The 22,458-nt window shown below is 42.6% G+C and overlaps 1 protein-coding gene across 3 annotated transcripts; it reads left to right on the forward strand.

Annotated features, from left to right (window-relative positions):
* The first annotated feature begins 451 nt into the window (after positions 1-451).
* On the forward strand, positions 452-22,372 carry SLC35E3 (solute carrier family 35 member E3). 3 transcript variants are annotated; one of them, XM_003906753.4, is made up of 5 exons: positions 452-1,119; positions 2,287-2,397; positions 6,614-6,772; positions 13,202-13,284; positions 18,776-22,372. In XM_003906753.4, the coding sequence occupies exons 1-5, from the start codon at positions 718-720 to the stop codon at positions 18,960-18,962; spliced, it is 942 nt and encodes a 313-aa protein (XP_003906802.1). In that variant the 5' UTR covers positions 452-717; the 3' UTR covers positions 18,963-22,372. The 3 variants fall into 3 exon arrangements, with proteins under 3 accessions (XP_003906802.1, XP_009179442.1, XP_009179441.1); XM_009181178.3 differs by lacking the exon at positions 18,776-22,372 and adding an exon at positions 13,861-14,410; XM_009181177.3 differs by lacking the exon at positions 18,776-22,372 and adding an exon at positions 14,086-14,410.
* The last annotated feature ends 86 nt before the right edge of the window (positions 22,373-22,458 follow it).

The following is a 22,458-nucleotide window of genomic DNA, read 5'->3' on the forward strand; positions in this document are numbered from 1 at the left end:
CATCTTTAGAGAACACATTTTCTCACTGTTGAGCTAATAATGCTTTGTGAATGTATGATCCAAGGAGAAACCCTTGTAGTTATACCCGATGATGCTGTCTGTTGGAAAGTAGATTTTGAATGTCTTTCTCGAAAAACAAAAAATAAAAATATGCTTTCGATAAGTTCTTTCCCCCTCTGGCGAGGGCTAAATTTGCTCAGCATTTAATAGGTAAAATTGGCTAACAGTGTCTGCACAGCCAGAGAGAAGTTGTCTAGCAAATCGGGTCAGTGACACACGGGAAACAAACATCAAGAAAGGGGTCCTAGATTGGTCTAGTCAGGTAGGCGTTAGGTGACCAAGGGGGCTGGGGACCCAGAGGACAGGACACAAAGACGCGAGCGTCGCGCGCCCAGGGCTCAGCGCGCCTGCGCAGGGTAGCGGCTGTTCAGCCCGCGGCTCCGGGGCGGAGGCACCGGAGCCCCGGGTCACGTGGCCGCAGGCGGAGATGGGCGGGGCGTGGGACGTGCTGCCGCGTCCTCGCTGGCTTACAGGGCGGCGGCGGGGCGTGTGTCGTCTGTTAAGAGTGCTGCTCGCCCAGGGTTGATCTGTGCATGCCACTCCTGGGTCAGACGGTGAGGTCGGCGTCTGCGAGGACGCGGCGGTGGAGGAGAAGGGCAACCGGAGACAGGCCGGGCGCCCCTTCGGAGGCTAAACGGCCCCGGCTTCGCGGGGATCATGGCATCGCTGGTGGACCGAATGCGGGGCCACGGGCGAATCGCCGCCGGGCTCCTGTTCAACCTGCTGGTGTCCATCTGCATTGTGTTCCTCAACAAATGGATTTATGTGCACCACGGCTTCCCCAACATGAGCCTGACCCTGGTGCACTTCGTAGTCACCTGGCTGGGCTTGTATATCTGCCAGAAGCTGGACATCTTTGCCCCCAAAAGTCTGCCGCCCTCCAAGCTCCTCCTCCTGGCCCTCAGCTTCTGTGGCTTTGTGGTCTTCACTAATCTTTCCTTGCAGAACAACACTATAGGCACCTATCAGCTGGCCAAGGCCATGACCACGCCGGTGATCATAGCCATCCAGACCTTCTGCTACCAGAAAACCTTCTCCACCAGAATCCAGCTCACGTTGGTGAGTAGCTTCAGCTTGCCAAGGCGCGGCTCTCCCGACCCACCTCCTGCACTGGCCCCGGGAAATTCGAACGCACACTGGTCTTTCCCTTCATCTTGAAATCCACAAATGAGTCATCTGTGAGCCAGTGAAGTTTCAGGCTTATTTTGGGGAGGGGGAAAACGCCATCTTGTCAACCCAGAAGAGTGGGCTTGTGTGAGTTTTAGTAGCTGCCATTTGATGGAAATCGTTAAATGCTGTGATCGATAAGAAAAACTATTGTGTGGTACAGTCCAGTGTTATCAGAGTATCTGCAAAAGCTCAAACTGAAAAACAGCCTTTCTCCCCTAGGGGAATCAAATCGTGTATGATAAAATGTGAAGAGATTTAGCATAAAGTAGGTCTCAAAATGTCTGCAGCACCATACTGCAGAGCTGTCTGCAACTTTAAATAAAAGGAGGTGGACTCAATTTTAGCACTTAGTAACTTAGTATATTTAAGGTCTTCTGACTTTTTCTTTCTTTTTTTTTTTTTTTTTGTTTTTGTTTTTGAGACGGAGTTTCACTCTTACGGCCCGGGCTGGAGTGCAATGGCGCGATCTGGGCTCACCGCAACCCCCGCCTCCCGCGTTCAAGCGATTCTCCTGCCTTTGCCTCCCAAGTAGCTGGGATTACAGGCATGCGCCACCACGCCCGGCTAACTTTGTAGTAGAGACGGGTTTTCTCCATGTTAGTCAGGCTAGTCTCAAACTCCGACCTCAGGTGATCTGCACGCCTTGGCCTCCGAAAGCTCTGGGGTTACAGGTGTGAGCCACCGTGCCCGGCCTTATATTTAAAGTCTTTATGCTTTTATTGTTTTATATTTATGCTTATGCTGTTTAGACACTATTTCGGGGATCCATTTACTCACCTTTGTATTCATGTGGTATTTTCTTGCAAAGTGCAATATATTTACCACAAATTTAAAATAGAATTAAATGTGAATATCAATATAGATTTATCATATTTCACGTTTAGGAAATAGGATTAACAACCAGTTTTCCCAAGTGAAAAAAGAAAACTTTTATACAGGTTCATTGTTTCCCAGTTATGTGTTTATCATTAGCCTTGTAAGACATTGTGAAAGGAATACTAAATTTTTGTCTCTTGAATTTAATCTGAACAACATTTACCTCTTCTTTCGTTACAGATTCCTATAACTTTAGGTGTAATCCTAAATTCTTATTACGATGTGAAGTTTAATTTCCTTGGAATGGTGTTTGCTGCTCTTGGTGTTTTAGTTACATCCCTTTATCAAGTGGTTGGTAATTTTTTTTTTCTTTATGTGCCTTTTTAGCAGATTTCATAAATTTTGAAGCTGTATTCCAAGGTTTAGAAAATACAGTATAGAGACAATAGACTGTTGGGAAGAAAGCGTAATTGCTTAAGTTGACTCAAGGTGAAGAGAAGAAAGGAGACAGAGAAACTTGGGTGTGTGATGCTGACCAAATACCTACCTGTTTGTAAGTGTATAATATCCATGCTTAACAGTCTCAGCTTGGGGTGAAGTTATTTTCTGGGAAATCTTTACAAAATATGTAGTAAGACTTTATACTTCCTAAGTTTATTTATGTTTTTTGTGTACTCTTTACTTTTAACATTGTTGTGAAGGAGTGAGTATACTTCCAGAAATCTGAACAGTAAAGAAAAATTTCAGATTTTTAGATTTTTTTGCCTCAAAAATTATACTGCTGTTGTACTTGTTTATTGGCTTTTAATAATTTGTCTAATATAGATTATTATTATATTAATATAAGAGTAATTTATATCAATGAATATTTTACCATTTGTGCAAGCACAGTACCTTGCCTATAGCAGACATTCATTAAAAATGTGTTCATGGATTCGGTTACTTCATTACCATAAAACCTAACAAGTATGGTTTTTGTTTCTTATGTAGTGGAGAACAAATAACTTGCTGTAGGGGACAGTGAAACGGTATTCTCTCTATACTGAAAACCTTGGTCTGGAAATTCTGTGTGTGCCTGTATGGGAAATCAAAGCCAAAATGTGTAACCAATTTTACTTTTTTCACAAACATCCACTGGTTATTAAACTAAGGCATTCCTGCTAGAAATGTTAGGAGTTCAGTAATAGAGCCCTGGCGTCTTAAACATTCTAGTAGTGATCATGTCAGAGACGGTGTTTGAAAATATTCTGCAGTGAAATACATCTTCTAGTGACAGAGAAGCAGTTTAAATAAAAGAAGAGGCTAGTGAACATTCCTATTCATCTTTCTTGTTAAATGCACTTGTTTTTGCCTAGTATAGGCTATTAAACAGAGCAAGAAATTGTACTCCTTATATGTAATGGATTCAGAGTACTCACCATCTCTGTCACTATGACCATTTTTGTTCACACAAGTCTCAAAATTGCTATAGATTAGAATCAAAGGTTCTATATCCCTAAGGTAGATATTTGAAATGAGATTGACCAAGGAATGATTGTAGATTAATGGACGGTTTCTTATCAGTAAATGGTAAAGGTATTATTACAAAATAGGTATATTCCCAAAACATTCCTCCTAAAGTTGTATCTGCCCACTGTATCTTGGCATAATTTCTATGTTGTTTCTCTTATACTGCTGGAGACATTAAAAGGAGTTAAAAGACAAGTGACCAGCTATTAGCTTGAGTTGTAGAAAGATGGTTGGCTCACTCATTCATTCAGCAGACATCTTTTCCGCATTATGTTCACCGTTGAGGATACAAAGATGAAAAGCAGCTACAGTCCAGCAGTGTAGAAACACATGGAGACAGCTGGTCACAATAGCATATGTACCCCAAGGTAGGAGGAAAGTTCTGAGGAACACCAAGGAGGAAGTGGCAGCTCTAAAAGAGGGGCGGTGAGGTAAGACTTTACAGAAAAGTTAACAATTTAAATGGAAGGGCACACAGAAATGAGCTCAGCAGTAAAGGACAGCTGGTCTTTTCCTTGCAGTGTGCGTGAAAGTCTGGAGCAGTTTCGGAGAACTTGATTTGTTTGGTGAGGCTAGGCAGTCAGATATCAGGGTCGTGAAGGCATACTAAGGAAGTGTGTCTTTATTGAGCACGCACCAGGAGAGGGGTTCAGACAGGGACTGACTTGATCGTTCCCCTTTAGAAAAGCAACTGATGGCAAGGAAGGGTGGGTAAAAGGGAAGGAAGGGTGAAAGGCAGAGCAGTCAGGAACCTACCTGTGCTTCACAGGACAAGCAGGAAGGGCCTGGGCTAGGGCAGTGGGAATGGACAGGGAAAGGTTAAAAGGCACTCCAGGGGCCTTTTGGGGAACACATGGGAGAACCTGATTGAATGTGAGAGTGAAGAAAGTAAGGCTCTGATCCCTGAGGGGGATTATATCATCAATTATTGGAACCACGCAAGAGGAGCCCATTTGTGGAAGAAAGGCACCAGTTGATTTTAAACAAGTTCCTGCAGATTATATAAGTAGAGATGGCCAGGGGACTGGCTAATACAAGGTTAAGGATGCTTAAGGGATGAGGGAAGAACAGTAGATCTCAGCAAATAGTAAAAGACATCAGTCAGGGCGATAAAGAGGAAGGCAGACATCTGCCTTAAAAACTAAGTGCAGGAGGCAGTGAGGGAGGAGTGTAAACTGGAGGGTAGTTCTTCCAAGCAAAATTTGCAGGTTCTGCAAAGAGGGCTCGCAGGAAGGGCCACAGGGAGTCTGGACATGGCCATGGAGGTCATGGTGCCCTTAGGAGAGCATTGGAGGGGTGGTGGCAGGAGCCAGGCTGTGCTGCATTGAGGAACAGTGGAGGCTTGAGAGCCCCTGCTGTTCCAGGCAGTCCTGTGGCCAAGACACACAGCTGCCTGGAGAGGCTGCGAAAGGAAAGTGGGGTGAGCACACACCCTCTGTATCCATTTTTGCTCGTTGCTGTGCCCCGAGGAGCAGGCAGCTTAGAAGAATCAGTTCTTTGTCCTTCACATTCACAGAGAACTCTTAGTTAAAGCTGGCAGGAGTATGGTTCAAATTCCCTGCTCTTCTATTTTTGTCTTGATGAATTTCTATAGACTTAGAGTTTATTTAACAAGATACCCAGACCTACAGGAACAAGACTTATGTAGAAGTCATTCAAAAGCCTAGCTGTTCTTGCCAGATGTGATCCAAACAGTCCTGTTAGAGCTTCTTCAGAGCCTCTTTTTCAGTTATATTTATGAAGCATTTTGTGGACAAATGGGATTTGAGGTCTTGAGATGTTGTTTCTACTGAATGGTACGGTATTTTAGGGTTAGTGATTATCCAATGTATCTAGGTGTATTGGTGGGGGATGAGGAATAGTATCCACAGAAAAGTCATCCAGAGAGAGGACAATGTCTTCTACCATTGATTGGGTTCTCCAAAGCAACTGACAAGACCACATACCTTTTCAAGCCACACACATTGGCAGCCATCTCTAACCTGCCCCATGCCCTATTGTCATCCTGTCCCCCCAACCTCTGTCTTCCTTTGTTTTTTTTTAGACAGAGTCTTGCTCTATCACCCAGGCTGGAGTGCGGTGGCGCAATCTCGGCTCACTGCAACCTCTGCCTCCTTGGTTCTCCTGCTCAGCCTCCTGAGTAGCTGGGACCACAGGCGTGCACCACCGTACCTGGCTAATTGTATTTTTAGTAGAGATAGGGTTTCACCATATTGGCCAGGCTGGTCTCGAACTCCTAACCTCAGGTTATCTGCCTGCCTCGGCCTCCCAAAATGCTGGGATTACAGGTGTCAGCCACTGCTCCTGGCCCCTGTCTTCCATTTTTAAATTTTTGCCATTTTTAGAAAGAAATGAAGTCCAACACTGCATCTGTATTCCTAATCACCTGAATTTCCATTTTTCGCTTATTTTCCCAAGATCTTTTATCCTTGTAGGCCCTCATGTGCGTTTATTTTTCCCTGTTTACTAGGATCAGGTAGAAGGAAATAGAGGACTTTTCTCCCCCTTCTAAGAATTGAGGGGCCGGGCGCGGTGGCTCAAGCCTGTAATCCCAGCACTTTGGGAGGCCGAGACGGGCGGATCACGAGGTCAGGAGATCGAGACCATCCTGGCTAACAAGGTGAAACCCCGTCTCTACTAAAAAATACAAAAAACTAGCCGGGCGAAGTGGCGGGCGCCTGTGGTCCCAGCTACTCGGGAGGCTGAGGCAGGAGAATGGCGTGAACCCGGGAGGCGGAGCTTGCAGTGAGCTGAGATCCGGCCACCGCACTCCAGCCTGGGCGACAGAGCCAGACTCAGTCTCAAAAAAAAAAAAAAAAAGAAGAATTGAGAAGAAGCTAGATTATCGGAAATTAAATTTATAGAGCTATTTTCATCCATGGTGCTTAAAGGGCATTCATATAGCTTACTGGTCTTTGAAATCCTGTAGAATAATAGACATTTTATCTTCTCCTAGTCTATACCCCACATTCCCATCTTTGTGACTCTAGTTGTTGCATCTTTGATTAAGTGATACTATTTCTTTTGTGCCAGACATGTTTTATCTCCTAATTTTCAGTGGGTAGGAGCCAAACAGCATGAATTACAAGTGAACTCAATGCAGCTGCTGTACTACCAGGCTCCGATGTCATCTGCCATGTTGCTGGTCGCTGTGCCCTTCTTTGAGCCGGTGTTTGGAGAAGGAGGAATATTTGGTCCCTGGTCAGTTTCTGCTTTGGTAAGTTCTAATTGTTTTGATATCTAAGAAACAGTATAATAATAACTCCTCCATTATTAATATAATTTTCAGTTTTCAGAGCACTATGTCCGATCCATTCTCACATTTATCTTCGTAATCACCATATAAGGAGGTAAGGTAAGGATTCTTTTTCAGATGAAGAAATTGAGGCACACAAAGGTGAAGGTACTTGCCTAGAGTGAGGCAGCTACTTAGTGGCAAAAGCAGAACTACAATTAATGTCTTCCGATGCCTGGTTACTGTACTGACCATGTCAAGCTAGAGCCCACAAATAATTTGGACATTTAGGTTAAGTTAAACTTTTTTTACAGTGAAAACATAGCTTTATAATCACTATGTCGATTTTGAACACATGCAAAAATGTAAAGAAAGTGAAGGGGCCAGGCACAGTGGCTCACTCCTGTAATCCCAGCACTTTGGGAGGATGAGGTGGGCAGATCGTTTACGCTCAGGAGTTTTAAACCAACCTGGGCAACATAGGAAGACCTCATCTCTACAAAAAAATTTAAAAATTGACTGGGTGTGATGGCTCATGCCTGTAATCCCGGGACTTTGGAAAGCTGAGGCGGATGGATCACTTGAGCTCAGGAGTTCAAGACCAGCCTGGCCAACATGGCGAAATCTGGTCTCTACTAAAAATACAAAAAGATTAGCTAAGGCTGGGTGCGGTGGCTCATGCCTATAATCCCAGCACTTTGGGAGACCAAGGCAGGCTACTCAAGAGGCTGAGGCACGAGAATTGCTTGAACCTGGGAGGTGGAGGTTGCAATGAGCCAAGATCGTGCCACTGCACTCCAGCCTGGGCCACAGAGCAAGATTCTGTCTCAAAAAAAAATCAAAAAATTAGGCAGGCATGGTAGCACATGCCTATGGTCCCAGCTACTTGGGAGGCTGGGGTGGGAGGATCACTTGAGCCCAGGAGGTCGAGGCTGCAGTGAGCCAAGATAGCACCACTGCATTTCAGTCTGGGCAACAGAGGGAGACCCTGTCTCAAAAGAAAACCAAACCAAAACAACAACAAAAGAAAGTGAAGGGCCCCTGGAACGCTATCACACTAAGGTAATTACCGTTACCATTTTGGTGAGCATCATTTCATGGATCTCTTTTGTATAAACACATAGGTACACATGCATGTGTGTATAATTTTAGATATGGAATGATATCATAGATGCTGTTTTTATTGTGGATTCCTCTTCCCCAGCCTTCCTAGCCATACACTCTTCCACATTCCATTACTCCCTAATCCATGTCCCTTGAAGTCATGTTAATATTCTAAGTGCTTGTTCTTCCATATTTTTCTCCATGCCATATATATCCATATAAACACACACACACAGACACACACACACACACACACCCCAATTAAACATCTATTTCTTTTTTTTTTTCCTTTTGAGATGGCGTCTCACTCTGTCACCCAGACTGGAGTGCAGTTGTGCAATTCTTGGCTCACTGCAACCTCCACCTCCCAGGTTCAAGCAATTCTCCTGCCTCAGACCCCCGAGTAGCTGGGACTGCAGGCGCACACCACCATGCCCAGCTAATTTTTGTATTTTTAATAGAGACGGGGTTTCACCATGTTGGCCAGGATGGTTTCGATCTCTTTATCTCAGTCCTCCCGCCTCAGCCTCCCAAAGTGCTAGGATTACAGGCATGAGCCACCACACCCAGCCACATCTGTTTCTTTGACAAAAGTAGAATCCTATCACATATGCTTTTCTGTATCTTGCTTTTCTGACTTAATAATATCTCCTAAAAATCTCTCTAAAGCATTCTTTTCAGTGTCTGTATGTTTTGTTGTTGTTTTGAGACAGAGTCTCACTCTGTAGTGCAGTGGCATGATCTCTGTTCAGTGCAACCTCCACCTCCCGGGTTCAAGTGATTCTTGTGCCTCAGCCTCCCAAGTAGCTGGAATTACAGGTGTGAGCCACCACACCTGGCTAATTTTTTTGTATTTTTGGTAGAGATGGGGTTTCACATGTTGGCCAGGCTGGTCTTAACCTCCTGACCTCAAGTGATCCACCCACCTGGGCCTCCCAAAGTGCTGGGATTACAGACATGAGCCACCGTGCCCAGCCAGTGTCAGTATAATAGCCCCTTTGCATATTCACTTTTTTCCAGTTCTTTACCACTATGAACAATACTGTGATAAACATCCTTGTACGTCATGTGTCCTCATGTACTGATACCTTTTTTCCTATGGAAATGAGTCCCAGGAGTGGAATTGGCAAATCAAGGACATACGTATTTTGGGGACTTTTATTTTTTAGAGACAGGGTCTGGCTGTATTGCCCAGCCTGGCCTCAAGCTCCTGAGCTCAAGTGATCCCCCAACCTCAGCCTCCCGCACAGCTGGGACTAATACTTTGGGGACATTTTAAGTTAGAATGTATAATCCTCCTATGTCTCAGTTCAGGCTGCTGTAACAAAACTACAATGGACTGGGTGGCTTAAACAACGGATACTCGGTTCTCACAGTTCTGAAGTCTGGAAGTCTGAGATCAGGCTGCCGGTATGGTTGGGTTCTTGATAAAGGCCCTTTTCCTGCTTTATAGATGGCATTCTTCTTGCCGTATGCTCATCTGACAACAAGGAAGAGGAGAAGCAAGCTCTCTCGTATCTCTTCTTATCATAGGGACTAATCCCATTCATGAAGGCTCTACCCTTATGCCATAGTCACCTCCCAAAGGCCCCACCTCCCAATACCATCACACTGCGGGTGAGGATTTCAACATAGGAATTTTGGGGGGACACAAACATTCAGTCCATAACACCTTACTTATCAGGAATTCCTGCTTCCGACAAGAGTTCCCACAACTCTTGGAACACAGTTAGTGGGAATGTCTTTTTTGTTGGTCGCATCAATTTATCAAGCACCTATATAGCCCCTCTTCTCTTCCCGGCACTATTCAAAGCACTGTGTAAATATTAACTTACTTAATTTTCATAACTTTATTAGGTTGATGCTATACTAATACTATTTGTATTAGTCCATTTTATGATGTTATAAAATAATACCTGAGACTGAGTAATTTATAAAGAAAAGAGGTTTATTTTGGCTTATCATTCTGCAGACAGTACAAGAAGCATTAGTGCTGGCATCTGCTTCTAGTGAGGGCCTCAGGAAGCTTACAATCACGGTGGAAGGCGAAGGGGAAGCAGGCATGTCACATGGCGAGAGAGGGAGCAAGAGGGAGAGGGGAGGAGATGCCAGTGTCTTTTAAACAACTAGCTCTCATGAGAACTAATAGAGCAAGAACTCATTACCCCTGGGGAGGGCACCAAGCCATTCATGAGGGATCCACCCCCATAACCCAAACACCTTCTACTAGGCCTCACCTCCAACATTGGTGATCAAATTTCAACATGAGATTTGGAGGGAACAGACATCCAAACTATATCACTATTGTTATTATTTTTACTGATAAGGAAACCGAGAGATAGAGAGTTAGAAACTGGCTCGCAATCCCACAGCTAATAAGCAGAGCCACAATTTGGATCCATGCCTTCTGGGTCCAAAGTCTGTATTCTCCAGTGCTCCGCTCTGCTTCCTGTTAAGTAGACCAGTAGTGGTTTCAAATTTATATATTTTAGCATATACAGTTTTTTTTCTAAAGTAGAAGTCATTGGACCATCTGTCAGATAATACTTCCACTTACTTTACAAAATAGCCATCCTGGTTATCTGGTTTCAAACCATTGCATCCTGGAGACCTTATGCTACAAAGAGAGAGGATTTTTTTGGTCGCCTTCTAACAGGTTGTAAAATGAGGACAGCAGCAGAAAAGCCATTAAAAAAAAAAAAAAAAGTCAAAGAAACCAAGACCACAGAAGGCTGAGGCCACTTAGTGTAAGGGAAAGTCATCTTCATTCCTTAATGTCCCTAGGAGGCGTCCTTGACTCAAAGTAGAGCATTGTGTCAACTAACTTTTTTTTTTTTGCATATAAAGCCAGCATTACTCGAATACCAAAACCAGGAAAGGACACAACCAAAAAAGAAAACTGAAGACCAATATCCTTGATGAACATAGATGCTAAAATTTAACAAAATGCTAGCTAACTGAATCCAGTCACATATCAAAAAGATAATCCACCATGATCAAGCGGGTTTCATACCAGGGATGCAAGGATGGTTTAACATACTAAAGTCAATAAATGTGATACACTACATAAACAGAATTAAAAACAAAAATCACATGATCAGCCAGGTGTGGTGGCTCACGCCTGTAATCCCAGCACTTTGGGAGGCTGAGGCGGGCAGATCACGAGGTCAGGAGATCGAGACTAGCCGAGACCATCCTGGCTAACACGGTGAAACCCCTTCTCTACTAAAAATACAAAAACAAAATTAGCCAGGCGTGGTGGCGGGCACCTGTAGTCCCAGCTACTCGGGAGGCTGAGGCAGGAGAATGGCGTGAACACGCGAGGCGGAGCTTACAGTGAGCTGAGATCGTGCCACTGCACTCCAGCCTGGGCGACAGATCAAGACTCCAAAATAAATAAATACATAAATAAATAATACATAAATAAATAATCACATGATCATCTCAATAGATGCAGAAAGAGCATTTGACAAAATCCAGCATCGCTTTATGATTAAAACCCTCAGCAAAATCGGCATACAAAGAACATACCTTAATGTAATAAGAGCCATCTATGACAAACCCACAGTCAATATAATACTGAATGGGGAAAAGTTGAAAGCATTCCATTTGAGAACTGGAACAAGACAAGGATGCCCACTCTTACCACTCCTCTTCAACATGGAACTACTTTATATTCTTCAAAGTCCCTAACAAAGTAGAGTAATTGTGTTTTTAGTGATGTGATGTGCCAAATATCAAGAAATAGGTATGCAGCATTCTGTGAACTCAATAAAATTAGCAATGATATATTTTAGATATATTTCTAGAAACTCTTTTTAAAATCTCTAAGCAAATTTCTCTATGTTGGCTATTTAATAGACCTCACTATTGTAAATTAAATGAGGTATTACTATATTTACCTAAGTAGGACACAAATCCAATTCCTCTGGTCTTCTTAAGACTGCACTGATTTTAACACTGATAAAACCTAGATGGGGCTGGGCACAGTGGCTCATGCCTATAATCCCAACACTTTGGGAGGCCAAGATGGGAGGATCGCTTGAGCCCAGGTGTTTGAGACCAGCCTGGGCAACATGGTAAAAACCTGTCTTTACAAAAAACAAAACAAAATAACAAAACCCTACATAAGACAAAAAGCATCTTCAAATATGACATGTTTTCTTCGGAACTTAAACTTCTTAGTAGTTTAGATCATGGATATTATTTTATCTAAATTCAAAAACAAAATGATTCTATAATTTATTGGATAAAATTATGGGATAGATTTGAACAGAACATTGTATGTGTATATAGTGTTCCAACCCATTTGTCCCCCTGTTTCCAGCCAAGTTATCTATAAAAAGGAATAATATTTTTACATCTACTTTGTGGATGTACGTGAAAATTAAATGAGTGAATACATGTAAAACAGAACAATTATTGGTGCATAATAAGTGTTATGTAAGTGTAAGCTGTGATCATCGTGATTTTTATTATGTCCTCAAGTAGTTTCTAAGCTCTTTGAGGGCAGGAACTTTGTACATATTGCATTCCTCACAAGGCCTGGCCTATCTTTGTAGATAACCAATGAATGCTTATTGAGTTACATAAAAATAAAAATGAGGCCAGGTGCAGTGGCTCAGGCCTGTAATCCCAGCACTTTTGGGAGGCCAAGGCGTGCAGATCACCTGAGGTCAGGAGTTCGAGACCAGCCTAGCCAACATGGTAAAACCCCATCTCTATCAAAAAATACAAAAAAAAGTAGCTGGGTGTGGTGGCATGGGCCTGTAATCCCAGCTACTGGGGAGGCTGAGGCAGAAGAATTACTTGAACCTGGGAGGCGGAGGTTGCAGTGAGTCGAGATTGCACCACTGCACTCCAGACTGGGTGACAGAGTGAGACTCCATTTAAAAAAAAAAAAAAAAAAGAGCAATTAAGATGTTAATGTGTGGATGGTTGGGATTATAAGAATTCCTTATATTCTTTCTGCTTTTCTTTATTGTCTGATTTATAATAATAATAATGCATATGTATACTTTTCTTTAGATTAATAAGAAAAATTAACCTGGAAATTCACAATCACAGAAAGGATGTTATTGCAGTATTTTTCATTGATTCTTGTGGAAAAAATTACATTTTTTTCTAAACACTGTTCATTCTGCCTTTTTACTTGCAATTCTTACTGTCTCCCAAATTATCTTTCTAATCTTACTGATTAATGGTTGATATTTGAATTTTTTAAAATGCCGAATGAAATGTATCTTTGCTTGATGACTATAATGATTGGATTGCTTTGCATTAATGGTTCTTTTGTTTTATTTGTAGCTTATGGTGCTGCTATCTGGAGTAATAGCTTTCATGGTGAACTTATCAATTTATTGGATCATTGGGAACACTTCACCAGTCACGTATCCTTTTCATATAACTTACAAATGCATCGTCTTTTATATTCTCCAAAACTTTCACATTCATTACCTTATTTGAATCTCACACTATTGCACGGCCTACATTGAGTAGAGAGAGTTATTTTTAGCCTTTTACTGTATCTTTACACACAATAGGATTTTAAAGAAATATGACTGAAGGGGTGAGTGTAGTGGCTCACACCTGTAATCCCAACACTTCAGGAGGCTAAGGCAGGTGGATCACTTAAGGCCAGGAGTTCAAGACCAGCCTGGATAACATAGTGAAACCCTGTCTCTACAAAAAATATATAAATTAGCTGGGTAAGGTGGTGCACGCCTGTAATCCCAGCTACTCAGGAGGGTGAGGCACAAGAATTGCTTGAACTGGGGAGTCGCAGGTTAAAGAGAGCCAAGATTGTGCCACTGTACTCCAGCCTGGGCAACAGAGCAAGACTATGTCTCAAAAAACAAAAAAGAAAGAAATATGAACTGAGGAAATGGGTTAGCTTTTTGTGTCATGAATGTTTTTGAATTTTCTTATGTAATAGATGACCTTTTCCCTTACAAAAATTAATTCAGAGTACCATTTCTTACAGACAGTGAGATTAAATAAATATTTTTTGAATGAATAATGAGGTGGAGGTTTGGATTTTCAAACCATGTTCAGGTATTTATAGTAACAAAGTAAAGGAATGGTTAACAAATAACAAAAGATAATTTCAGGCCACTGGCATCTGGCTATGGAGTATGTGTTTGTACTTATTTGGATATGGGTGTGCCTGTTTTTCTCAGTATTATTTCAAGTCAAGTAATGAAGTCATTGGCCGGGCACTATGGCTCACACCTATAAGTCCAACACTGGGAGGCCGAGGCAGGAGGATCACTTGAGCCCAGGAGTGCAAGACCAGTCTGGGAAACAGGGAGACCCTATCTCTACCAAAAAAAAAAGAAAAGAAATGAAGTTATATGTTAAAGGTCAAATTCAACTGTCCATTTATACCATTCTGCTTGTCATTCTGTTTCTCTTCACATTTCACTCTGCCCCCACCCTTAGGCAAATGCAGAGAATGAATTTCCCCAGGAAGTAAATAAGTAGGATATTTGCCAACTATCAATAAAAAACAATGACGATAAGTTTTTTAGAAAACCAATACTTAACAAATATTTATTTTGTGTCAGATACTGTCAGAAATATTTTGTATGTATTAGTCCATTTAATTCTCACAGCAGCTCTGTGAGGTGGAGTCTGTCATTTTAGTTTATAGAAGAAATAGAGGCACAGAGAGGTTAGCTAGCTCACTTAAGGCCACACAGCTGACAAATGGGATGTTCAGATTTGAACCCATGCAGTCTAGTCCCAAAATTTGTACATCATGCTACCCAATCAAGACATCCAAATGTGTGCTCTGATTTAAAACATTAATTTATTCAGTAAGTATTGAATACCCACTAAACCATTGATATAAAAATATTTATATACTGAACATCTACTATGTGCCAGGCACCGGGGATACAGTAATGAACCACATAGACAGAAGTCTTTGCTCTCACAGGCTTGAATTCTGGTGAGGAAGATTAGAAATAGAAAACAATTAAATATTTATATACAGTGTGGGATAGTGTTAACTGCCAAGGAGTAAAAATAAGGCAGGGAAGAGAATGTGAAATGTCATAGACAGCACTGAAGTTCTAGGCAGGGCTAGTCAGGAAGGCCTCAGTGGGAAGATGACATTTGAGTAAAGACCTGAAGGAAATGCGGTTGCTCCGTGCAGATCAGGAGGGAAGAATATTCCAGGCCGAGGCAACAGCAGGTGCGAGGCCCTAAAAAAACCAAGGAAGCCTGTGTGGTTGGAGCAGGTTGAGCAAAGGAGGGAATGTGGTAGGCTGAGAAGTAACACAGAACTGAATTGAGTAGGGCGTTTATGTAAGGACTGTTACACTGAGTAAGATGGGAAGCCATTAGCATTTTGAGCAGAGAACCGACATGATTTTACATACATTCTAATAGAAGCACTCAGTGGGCCGGGCGCAGTGGCTCACACCTGTGATTCCAACACTTTGGAAGGCCAAGACAGGAGGATCCCTTGAGCCCAGGAGTTTGAGACCAGTCTGGGCAACACAGTAAGACCCTGTCGCTACAAAAAGTTTTTAAAAATAAATCACAGAATCACTCAGGGCTCCTGTGTTGAGAATAGACTAAAGAAGAATTTCTCAACCTCTGGGCTGTTGACTTTCTGGGCTGAACGGTTCTTAGTGCAGGCCTGTTTAGTACACTGTAGGATGTTTTCAGCAGGCCTGGGCTCTACCACCAGATGCCAGTAGCATACATACCCTTTGCCCAATTGTGACAACCAAAAATGCCTCCAAAGATTGCCCACAAAGCAGAATCACCCGTGGTTGAGAACTACTGGACTGTAAGAGGCACAGGAAACTGTCAGGAGACTGCTGCAATATTCTAATGTACAAGTCATAGTGGCTACCAGTATGGTAGCAGTGGATATAGTGAGAAGTGATTGGATTCTGGATATATTTCTAAGAAGAGCCAACAGGTTTTGCTGCCTAGTTGGATGTGGAGAAAGACAAAACAAGGCTGATTTACATGGTTTTTGACCTGAGCACCTGGTAGAGTAGAGTTGCCATCAACTGAGGTAGGATAGCCAGAAGGAGGTTTGGGGCTGGGGAGGAAGATCAGGTGCTTAGTTTGGGGAGTATTTTTTTGTTCTTGTTTTTGAGACAGGGTCTTGCTCTTCACCCAAGCTGGAGTGAAGTGGCACGATCATGGTTCACTGCAAACTCGAACTGTTGGGTTCAAGCATTCTTCCCACCTCGGACTTCCAAAGTGCTAGGATTACAGGTATGAGCCCAGCCAGGTGCTCAGTTTTGGATAAATAAGTCAGAGTTCAAAGGTGACGTCTCAGCAGGAGGCATCACAGGGAGTCAGAAGTATGAAGCTGTGGTTTAAAGTGGTGAGACTGGTTGAGATTACCAAGCAAACAAGTAGAAGAAAGTAAGTCCAAAGACTGAGTGTTGGGTTTGAGTTCAGTATTTGGAATTCAGTGAGATGGGAGGAACTAGCTGGAGGATGAGAAGGAGCAGTTAGAGGTGGAAGGAAGGAGGAGGGTGGCACAGAACCAGAGTGAGGAGGAGGAGGAGTGGTCGGTGTCTGTGTCAGATGCTGCTGGCAGCCCAAGTTCAAGGAGACTGGTCACCAATGAGGGGCTGAGTGAGGTGGAGGGCACTGGGTTTGACCACAACATTCTGAAGGTTGGGGTGACAGCCTGCCTGGAGTAAAGTGCAGAACTGGAAATACCACATGTAGACTGCTGTTTTTTGTTGTTGTTTTTACAAAAGGATTCATGAATAGTTTCTTTAAATTTGACTTCCTTCTAGTATAAATATGCTTAAAAGAGAAGCCTAGGAGTAAAGAAATTTAAAGTGTTAGAGCCAGTGCACATGAAGATAGCTCATAATTGAAAATAAAACATATTTTATTATGATTATTGCCAGTAACCTTGGGAAGATCCTCTGTGTCTCAGGAAGTCACCTCCATGGGATCAAGCCACCACATGCACCTGGGGACATGGCCCGTGCTCTCCCGAGGCACTGCTGCTGCCCAGCAGGAACCTCCAGGCTGCTTAGGTGGGCTTGGGGGTCAGACAGGTCCAGGTGTGAACACCAAGCTCTGCCACTACCTGTGGGCCTGACTAGTGTGGGAACTCTCAGGGTCTCACTCTGATCACTTATGAAATGTATGAAGTGGAGCAACTGGGATCTATGATGTTGGGTGGTTGTATTTTGAGAGAATGTGTCAAGCTCCAAGCAGGTGTTTACGACACATAGGTACTGCTATTGGTAACTATTATTATAGCTAGCACATGTGGTGCTTACTATATGCTAGAAGCTTTGTGTATATTATTTGATCCTTACAATAACCCTGGGAGGTATTGTTTTGTTCCCCTTTTATATAGTGAGGAAACTGAGGCACAGAGTGGTAGCTATTTCTAGTGTTGTAATTAGGAAAAGCACATAGGCACACATCATACATCTCAAGAACAAGAAAGTACTCATTTATATAGAAAAAATAATTATATTTAAATATAAGTAATTGTGTGTGTGTGTGTGTGTGTGAGAGAGAGACAGAGTTTCACTCTGTTGCCCAGGCTGGAGTGCAGTGGCGTGATCTCGGCTCACTGCATCCTCCGCCTCTTGGGTTCAAGCGATTCTCCTGCCTGTCTCCCAAGTAGCTGGGATTACAGGCATGCACCACCACGCCTGGCTAATTTTGTATTATTAGTAGAGATGGGATTTCTCCATGTTGGTCAGGCTGATCTCAAACTCCTGACCTCAGGTGATCCACCCACCTTGGCCTCCCAAAGTGCTGGGATTAGGATTAGAGGCGTGAGCCACCGTGCGTGGCCACAGGTAATTATTAAAGAGAGTGTGTGTGTGTATTTAGTTTGCTTTTTAAATATACAGTGATTTGGAAAAACCTTAATCCAGCAGCATGTTACTGGCAGTATTTTGGATTAGAACATGGGCTTTGGAGTTAAATAGACCCATTTATATTTGGACTCCAACTCTGCTACTTACTAGCTCTGTAATCTGGGGCATGTTACTTAAAATCTCTGAGCCTCTACAACTGTAAATAGGAAGAGTGAGCCTGCAGTGAAGGTAAACGTGATGCCTAACTTCGAAGATTTCATGTAAATCGCCCAGTATGGTGTTTGGTGTGTAGTTGGTGGTCAGTATTGCTCCCTCTCCCCCTCCCGCTTTTCCCTCCTAAACTCAAGTTAGCGCTCTGGTACCTTATTCTCACTTAATTTCCCAAGGAAACACCACTGTAAAACATAATTATAAATTGCTATACAAAATATCTTCCCTGGATCTTGTTCTGAATGTCTTTCCTTTTATATTGTATCCCTTTTCTTTTTTGGAGGTCAGTAGGAATGGTTGAGGCAGTCTTCTGTCTGATTAATCAATCGCTAAAACCTACCTGAAGAAACTAAGAAGTTCCCATTATTCTCTTGTTTTAGACAGTCTTGTTCTGTCGCCCAGACTAGAGTGCAGTTGTGCATTCTTGGCTCACTGCGACCTCCACCTCCTGGGTTTCTCTCTTGTTGCCCAGGCTGGAGTGCAATGGTACGATCTCAGCTCACCGCAACCTCCGCCTCCTGGGTTCAAGCAATTCTCCTGCCTCAGGATCCTGAATAGCTGGGATTAAAGGCATGCGCCATCACACCCAGCTAATTTTTGTATTTTTTGTAGAGACAGAGTTTCACCATGATGGCCAGGCTGGTCTCAAATTCCCAGGATCAAGGGATCCACCACCTCAGCTTCCCAAAGTGCAGGGATTACAGGCATGATCCACCGCGCCTGGTCCCATTGTTCTTTGCATGGGGTGGGCTGCTTTTGAGTTGTTTTATGTAGCGTGAGTGTGTATGTAAATATACCATCTATCTTATTCTTCCTTTTTATCCTTATCCAAAAACCTCAGCTATAACATGTTTGGACACTTCAAGTTCTGCATTACTTTATTTGGAGGATATGTTTTATTTAAGGATCCACTGTCCATTAATCAGGCTCTTGGCATTTTATGTACATTATTTGGCATTCTCGCCTATACCCACTTTAAGCTCAGTGAACAGGAAGGAAGTAAGAATAAACTGGCACAACGTCCTTAATTGGGTTTTTGTGGAGAAAAGAATGTTATCCCAAGAAGATAAAAAATATGGTTAAGTGTGCAAGTTACTAAAAAAAAAAAAAAAAAAAATTGGGGCCGGGTGTGGTGGCTCATGCCTGTAATCCCAGCACTTTGGGAGGCCAAGGCCAGTGGATTACCTGAGGTCAGGAGTTCGAGACCAGCCTGACCAACATAGAGAAACTCCGTCTCAACTAATAATACAAAATTAGCCAGGCGTGGTGGCGGGTGCCTGTAATCCCAGCTACTCAGGAGGCTGAGGCAGGAGAATCGCTTGAACCCAGGAGGTGGAAGTTGCGGTGAGCCGAGATCGTACCATTGCACTTCAGCCTGGGCAACAAAAGCGAAACTCCGTTTCAAAAAAATCTGTGACTGAGTCAATGATTGAATGATTTGTCGGAATTAACACAAAGGAAATTTTATTCATATAATGACTTTTTTAAAAGTGTCTCTTTAAAAAAAAACTTAATTCTCTAAAACCAAAATGGTTCATGCTTCTTTTTAAAAATGATTGTATGAAATGTATGGGATGGTTAGCCGGGTGTGGTGGTGCACACCTGTAATCCCAGCTACTTGGGAGGCTGAGACATGGGAATTGCTTGAGCCTGGGAGGCGGAGCTTGCAATGGGCCGAGATAGCACCACTGCACTCCAGCCTGGGCAACAGAGCAAGACTCTGTCTCTCTCTCTCTCTATATATATATATACACCATCCCATATATATGTGGGACATATATATATGGGTTGGTTTGGTTATTCCCAGCAAAGTACATAAAAATTAAAGTTCTGTGATAATGACAAAGGAATTGCTGTTACTGTACTGCAAATGTGCTATGGGTTCTCAGTGTTCATTCTTCTAAAGAAGGACACACAGTGTAGCTCTTTGCTTGCTGATAGATGGTTTCCCAATGTGAGATTTGTTATTTTGATCAGAGCATTCAAATTAGAATTTAAATCTAGCATTTCTATTTTAGTTTAGCTTCCTGATGATTTATGTAAATGAAATCTCATTTATAAAGTATAATAAAGATGACTGTAAGACAAAATCCAATTCTAAAAGTATGATTTTTTTCTAGTAGAAAATCGGTATAAGAAATCATACATTATTCATACATTTATAGGTCATCTCTTTGAGTTTTCAGTGAACTATAGAAACTATATGGAGTTAAAAAACAATAGCGGCCCATTGCAGTGGCTCATGCCTGTAATCCCAGCACTTTGGGAGGCCAAGGCGGGTGGATCACCTGAGGTTGGGAGTTCAAGACCAGCCTGACCAACATGGAGAAACTCCGTCTCTCCTAAAAATACAAAATTAGCCCTGCATGGTGGCACATACCTATAATCCCAGCTATTCGGGAGGCTGAGGCAGGAGAATCGCTTGAACCCAGGAGGCAGAGGTTGCAGTGAGTCGAGATCATGCCATTGCATTCCAATCTGGGCAACAAGAGTGAAACTCCATCTCAAAAAAAAAAAAAAAAAAAGCCCTATGTGTAAATGGCTCAAAGAAAAGACTATAAATGGAATTGAACATGTTTGTTAGCTGTGTAAGCATTTTATATCGGTAATTTTTTTTTCTTTTTTTGTCTTACTGTTAACCAAGCTAGAATGCAGTGGCACAATCATGGCTCTCTGCAGCCTCAACCTCCTGGGCTCAGGCAATCCTCCTGCCTCAGCCTCCCCAGTAGCTGGGACTACAGGCACAAACCAACACACCTGGCTGATTTTTATATTTTTTGTAGAGACAAGGTTTTGCCATGTTGCCCAGGCTGATCTCAAACTCTTGAGCTCAAGCCATCTATCTGCCTTGGCCTCTTGAAGTGCTGGGATTACAGGCCTGAGCCACCACACCTGGCCAGTAATTTCTTAATCCTGCCTCCCTGCTTCTATTGCCTAGCCCGTACATTTGAGGCTTCCATGGAGTTTTCTGTGGTACTGACACACTTGGAGTGAACTGTGGATTTGGAGTGAACTACGTCCAGCCTTTCTAAGGTGGCTGGGGAAAATTCTTGTACAGCAAGTTGGGACAAAAGCCATATAGACACTAGGCAGAAAAATTGGGATATTAGAGGAAATATATGATTTCCACCTATGGAGTGCCACATGTTTGCAAAATGTATTTCTGCTCTTCATCTTCTTGACATCTGAATATTAAAAGCAGTGTTGATAATTTCATATAATAAATTGAGACATATCATTACTCTTGTAGTAAATAATTCATTTTCTAAATGTTATTTATCAACTTTGATGGAGAAAGCAACTCTTAAGAGAACAAAGACCAGCCTGGGCAACATAGTAAAACCCCATCTGCAAAAAACACAAAAATTAGCCGTGCCTAGTGGCACATGCCTGTAGTTCCATCTACTTAGGAGGCTGAGGTGGGAGGATTGCTTGAGCCCAGAAGGTGCAGGTTGCAGTGAGCCGAGATCATGCCACTGCACTTCAGCCTGGGCGACAGACTGGACTCTGTCTTGGACAAAAAAAGTGGGGGAAGAGCCACAAAATATACCTTTTGGTAAGACAGTAAATTTTATGTTTTGTGTTTTTTAACACAATAAAAATATGTATACACACAACCTTTGGGGTTTTTGGGATTTTTTTTTCCCTGGACTCTGAAATGAGAAGCCTCACTGAAAATCTGTTTTGGAGAATTCCAATTTGTCAGTCAGTCTCTTGTGTAATTAGTACATGTGGCTTCCTGTTTTGTTTTAAATATTCTTTGGTTCTTCTCATTTTACAAAGATACGTCTTTTTTGTGCTAAGAAGGACAGAGCAGTTATTTTTTACCAGATAAGCCTCGAGTATGTTTGTCTTATGTTTGTCTAAGAAACATTCTCTGTGGATGTTTAAATTGTAATTATTTCCCAAAAGCTGAGAAAAGTGTTTCAGCACAGTGAGGATTTGACGTCTGCACTGAGAACAGCTGAGTTAATTTGTGCCATTTAGAAATTCTTAACTGCAGGGTGGGTGCGGTGGCTCACGCCTGTAATCCCAGCACTTTGAGAGGCCAAGGCAGGTGGATCACCTGAGATCAGAAGTTTGAGACCAGCCTGGCCAACATGGCGAAACACTGTTTCTACTAAAAATACAAAAATTAGCTGGGCGTGGTGGCAGGCACCTGTAATTCCAGCTACTCGAGAGGCTGAGGCAGGAGAATCACTTGAACCTGGGAGTCGAGGTTGCAGTGAGCCGAGACTGCACCATTGCACTCCAGCCTGGGTGACAAGAGTGAAACTCCGTCTCAAAAAAAGAAAAAAAAAAATTATTAACTGTAAATAGAACTTGTGGAGGGTGTTATAATATACGTGTCAGTAGGAATGCAGTAAGAAGACTGGAGGAAGACAGGATGGGGTTACAGTTACGTGTATATAAATGAATAAACTAAGTACTGCTAAAACTTGAGTCTGATAAACTTTTTTGCCCTGATAATAATCATCCCACTGAAAAGAAAACTCCCGGGGAAAATGTGCCAGATACTGGAAC

Source organism: Papio anubis, chromosome 9, assembly GCF_008728515.1.
Source record: "Papio anubis isolate 15944 chromosome 9, Panubis1.0, whole genome shotgun sequence".
NCBI lineage: Eukaryota > Metazoa > Chordata > Mammalia > Primates > Cercopithecidae > Papio > Papio anubis.

What these genes read in the sequence shown, in the direction of transcription:
- SLC35E3 (XM_003906753.4), top strand. Translation starts at nt 718, where the DNA reads ATGGCATCGCTGGTGGACCGAATGCGGGGCCACGGGCGAATCGCCGCC. An exon ending in TTACATCCCTTTATCAAGTG is followed by an intron (nt 2,398 to 6,613) that starts GTTGGTAATTTT and finishes CCTAATTTTCAG; the next exon opens with TGGGTAGGAGCCAAACAGCA. An exon ending in CCTGGTCAGTTTCTGCTTTG is followed by an intron (nt 6,773 to 13,201) that starts GTAAGTTCTAAT and finishes TTTTATTTGTAG; the next exon opens with CTTATGGTGCTGCTATCTGG.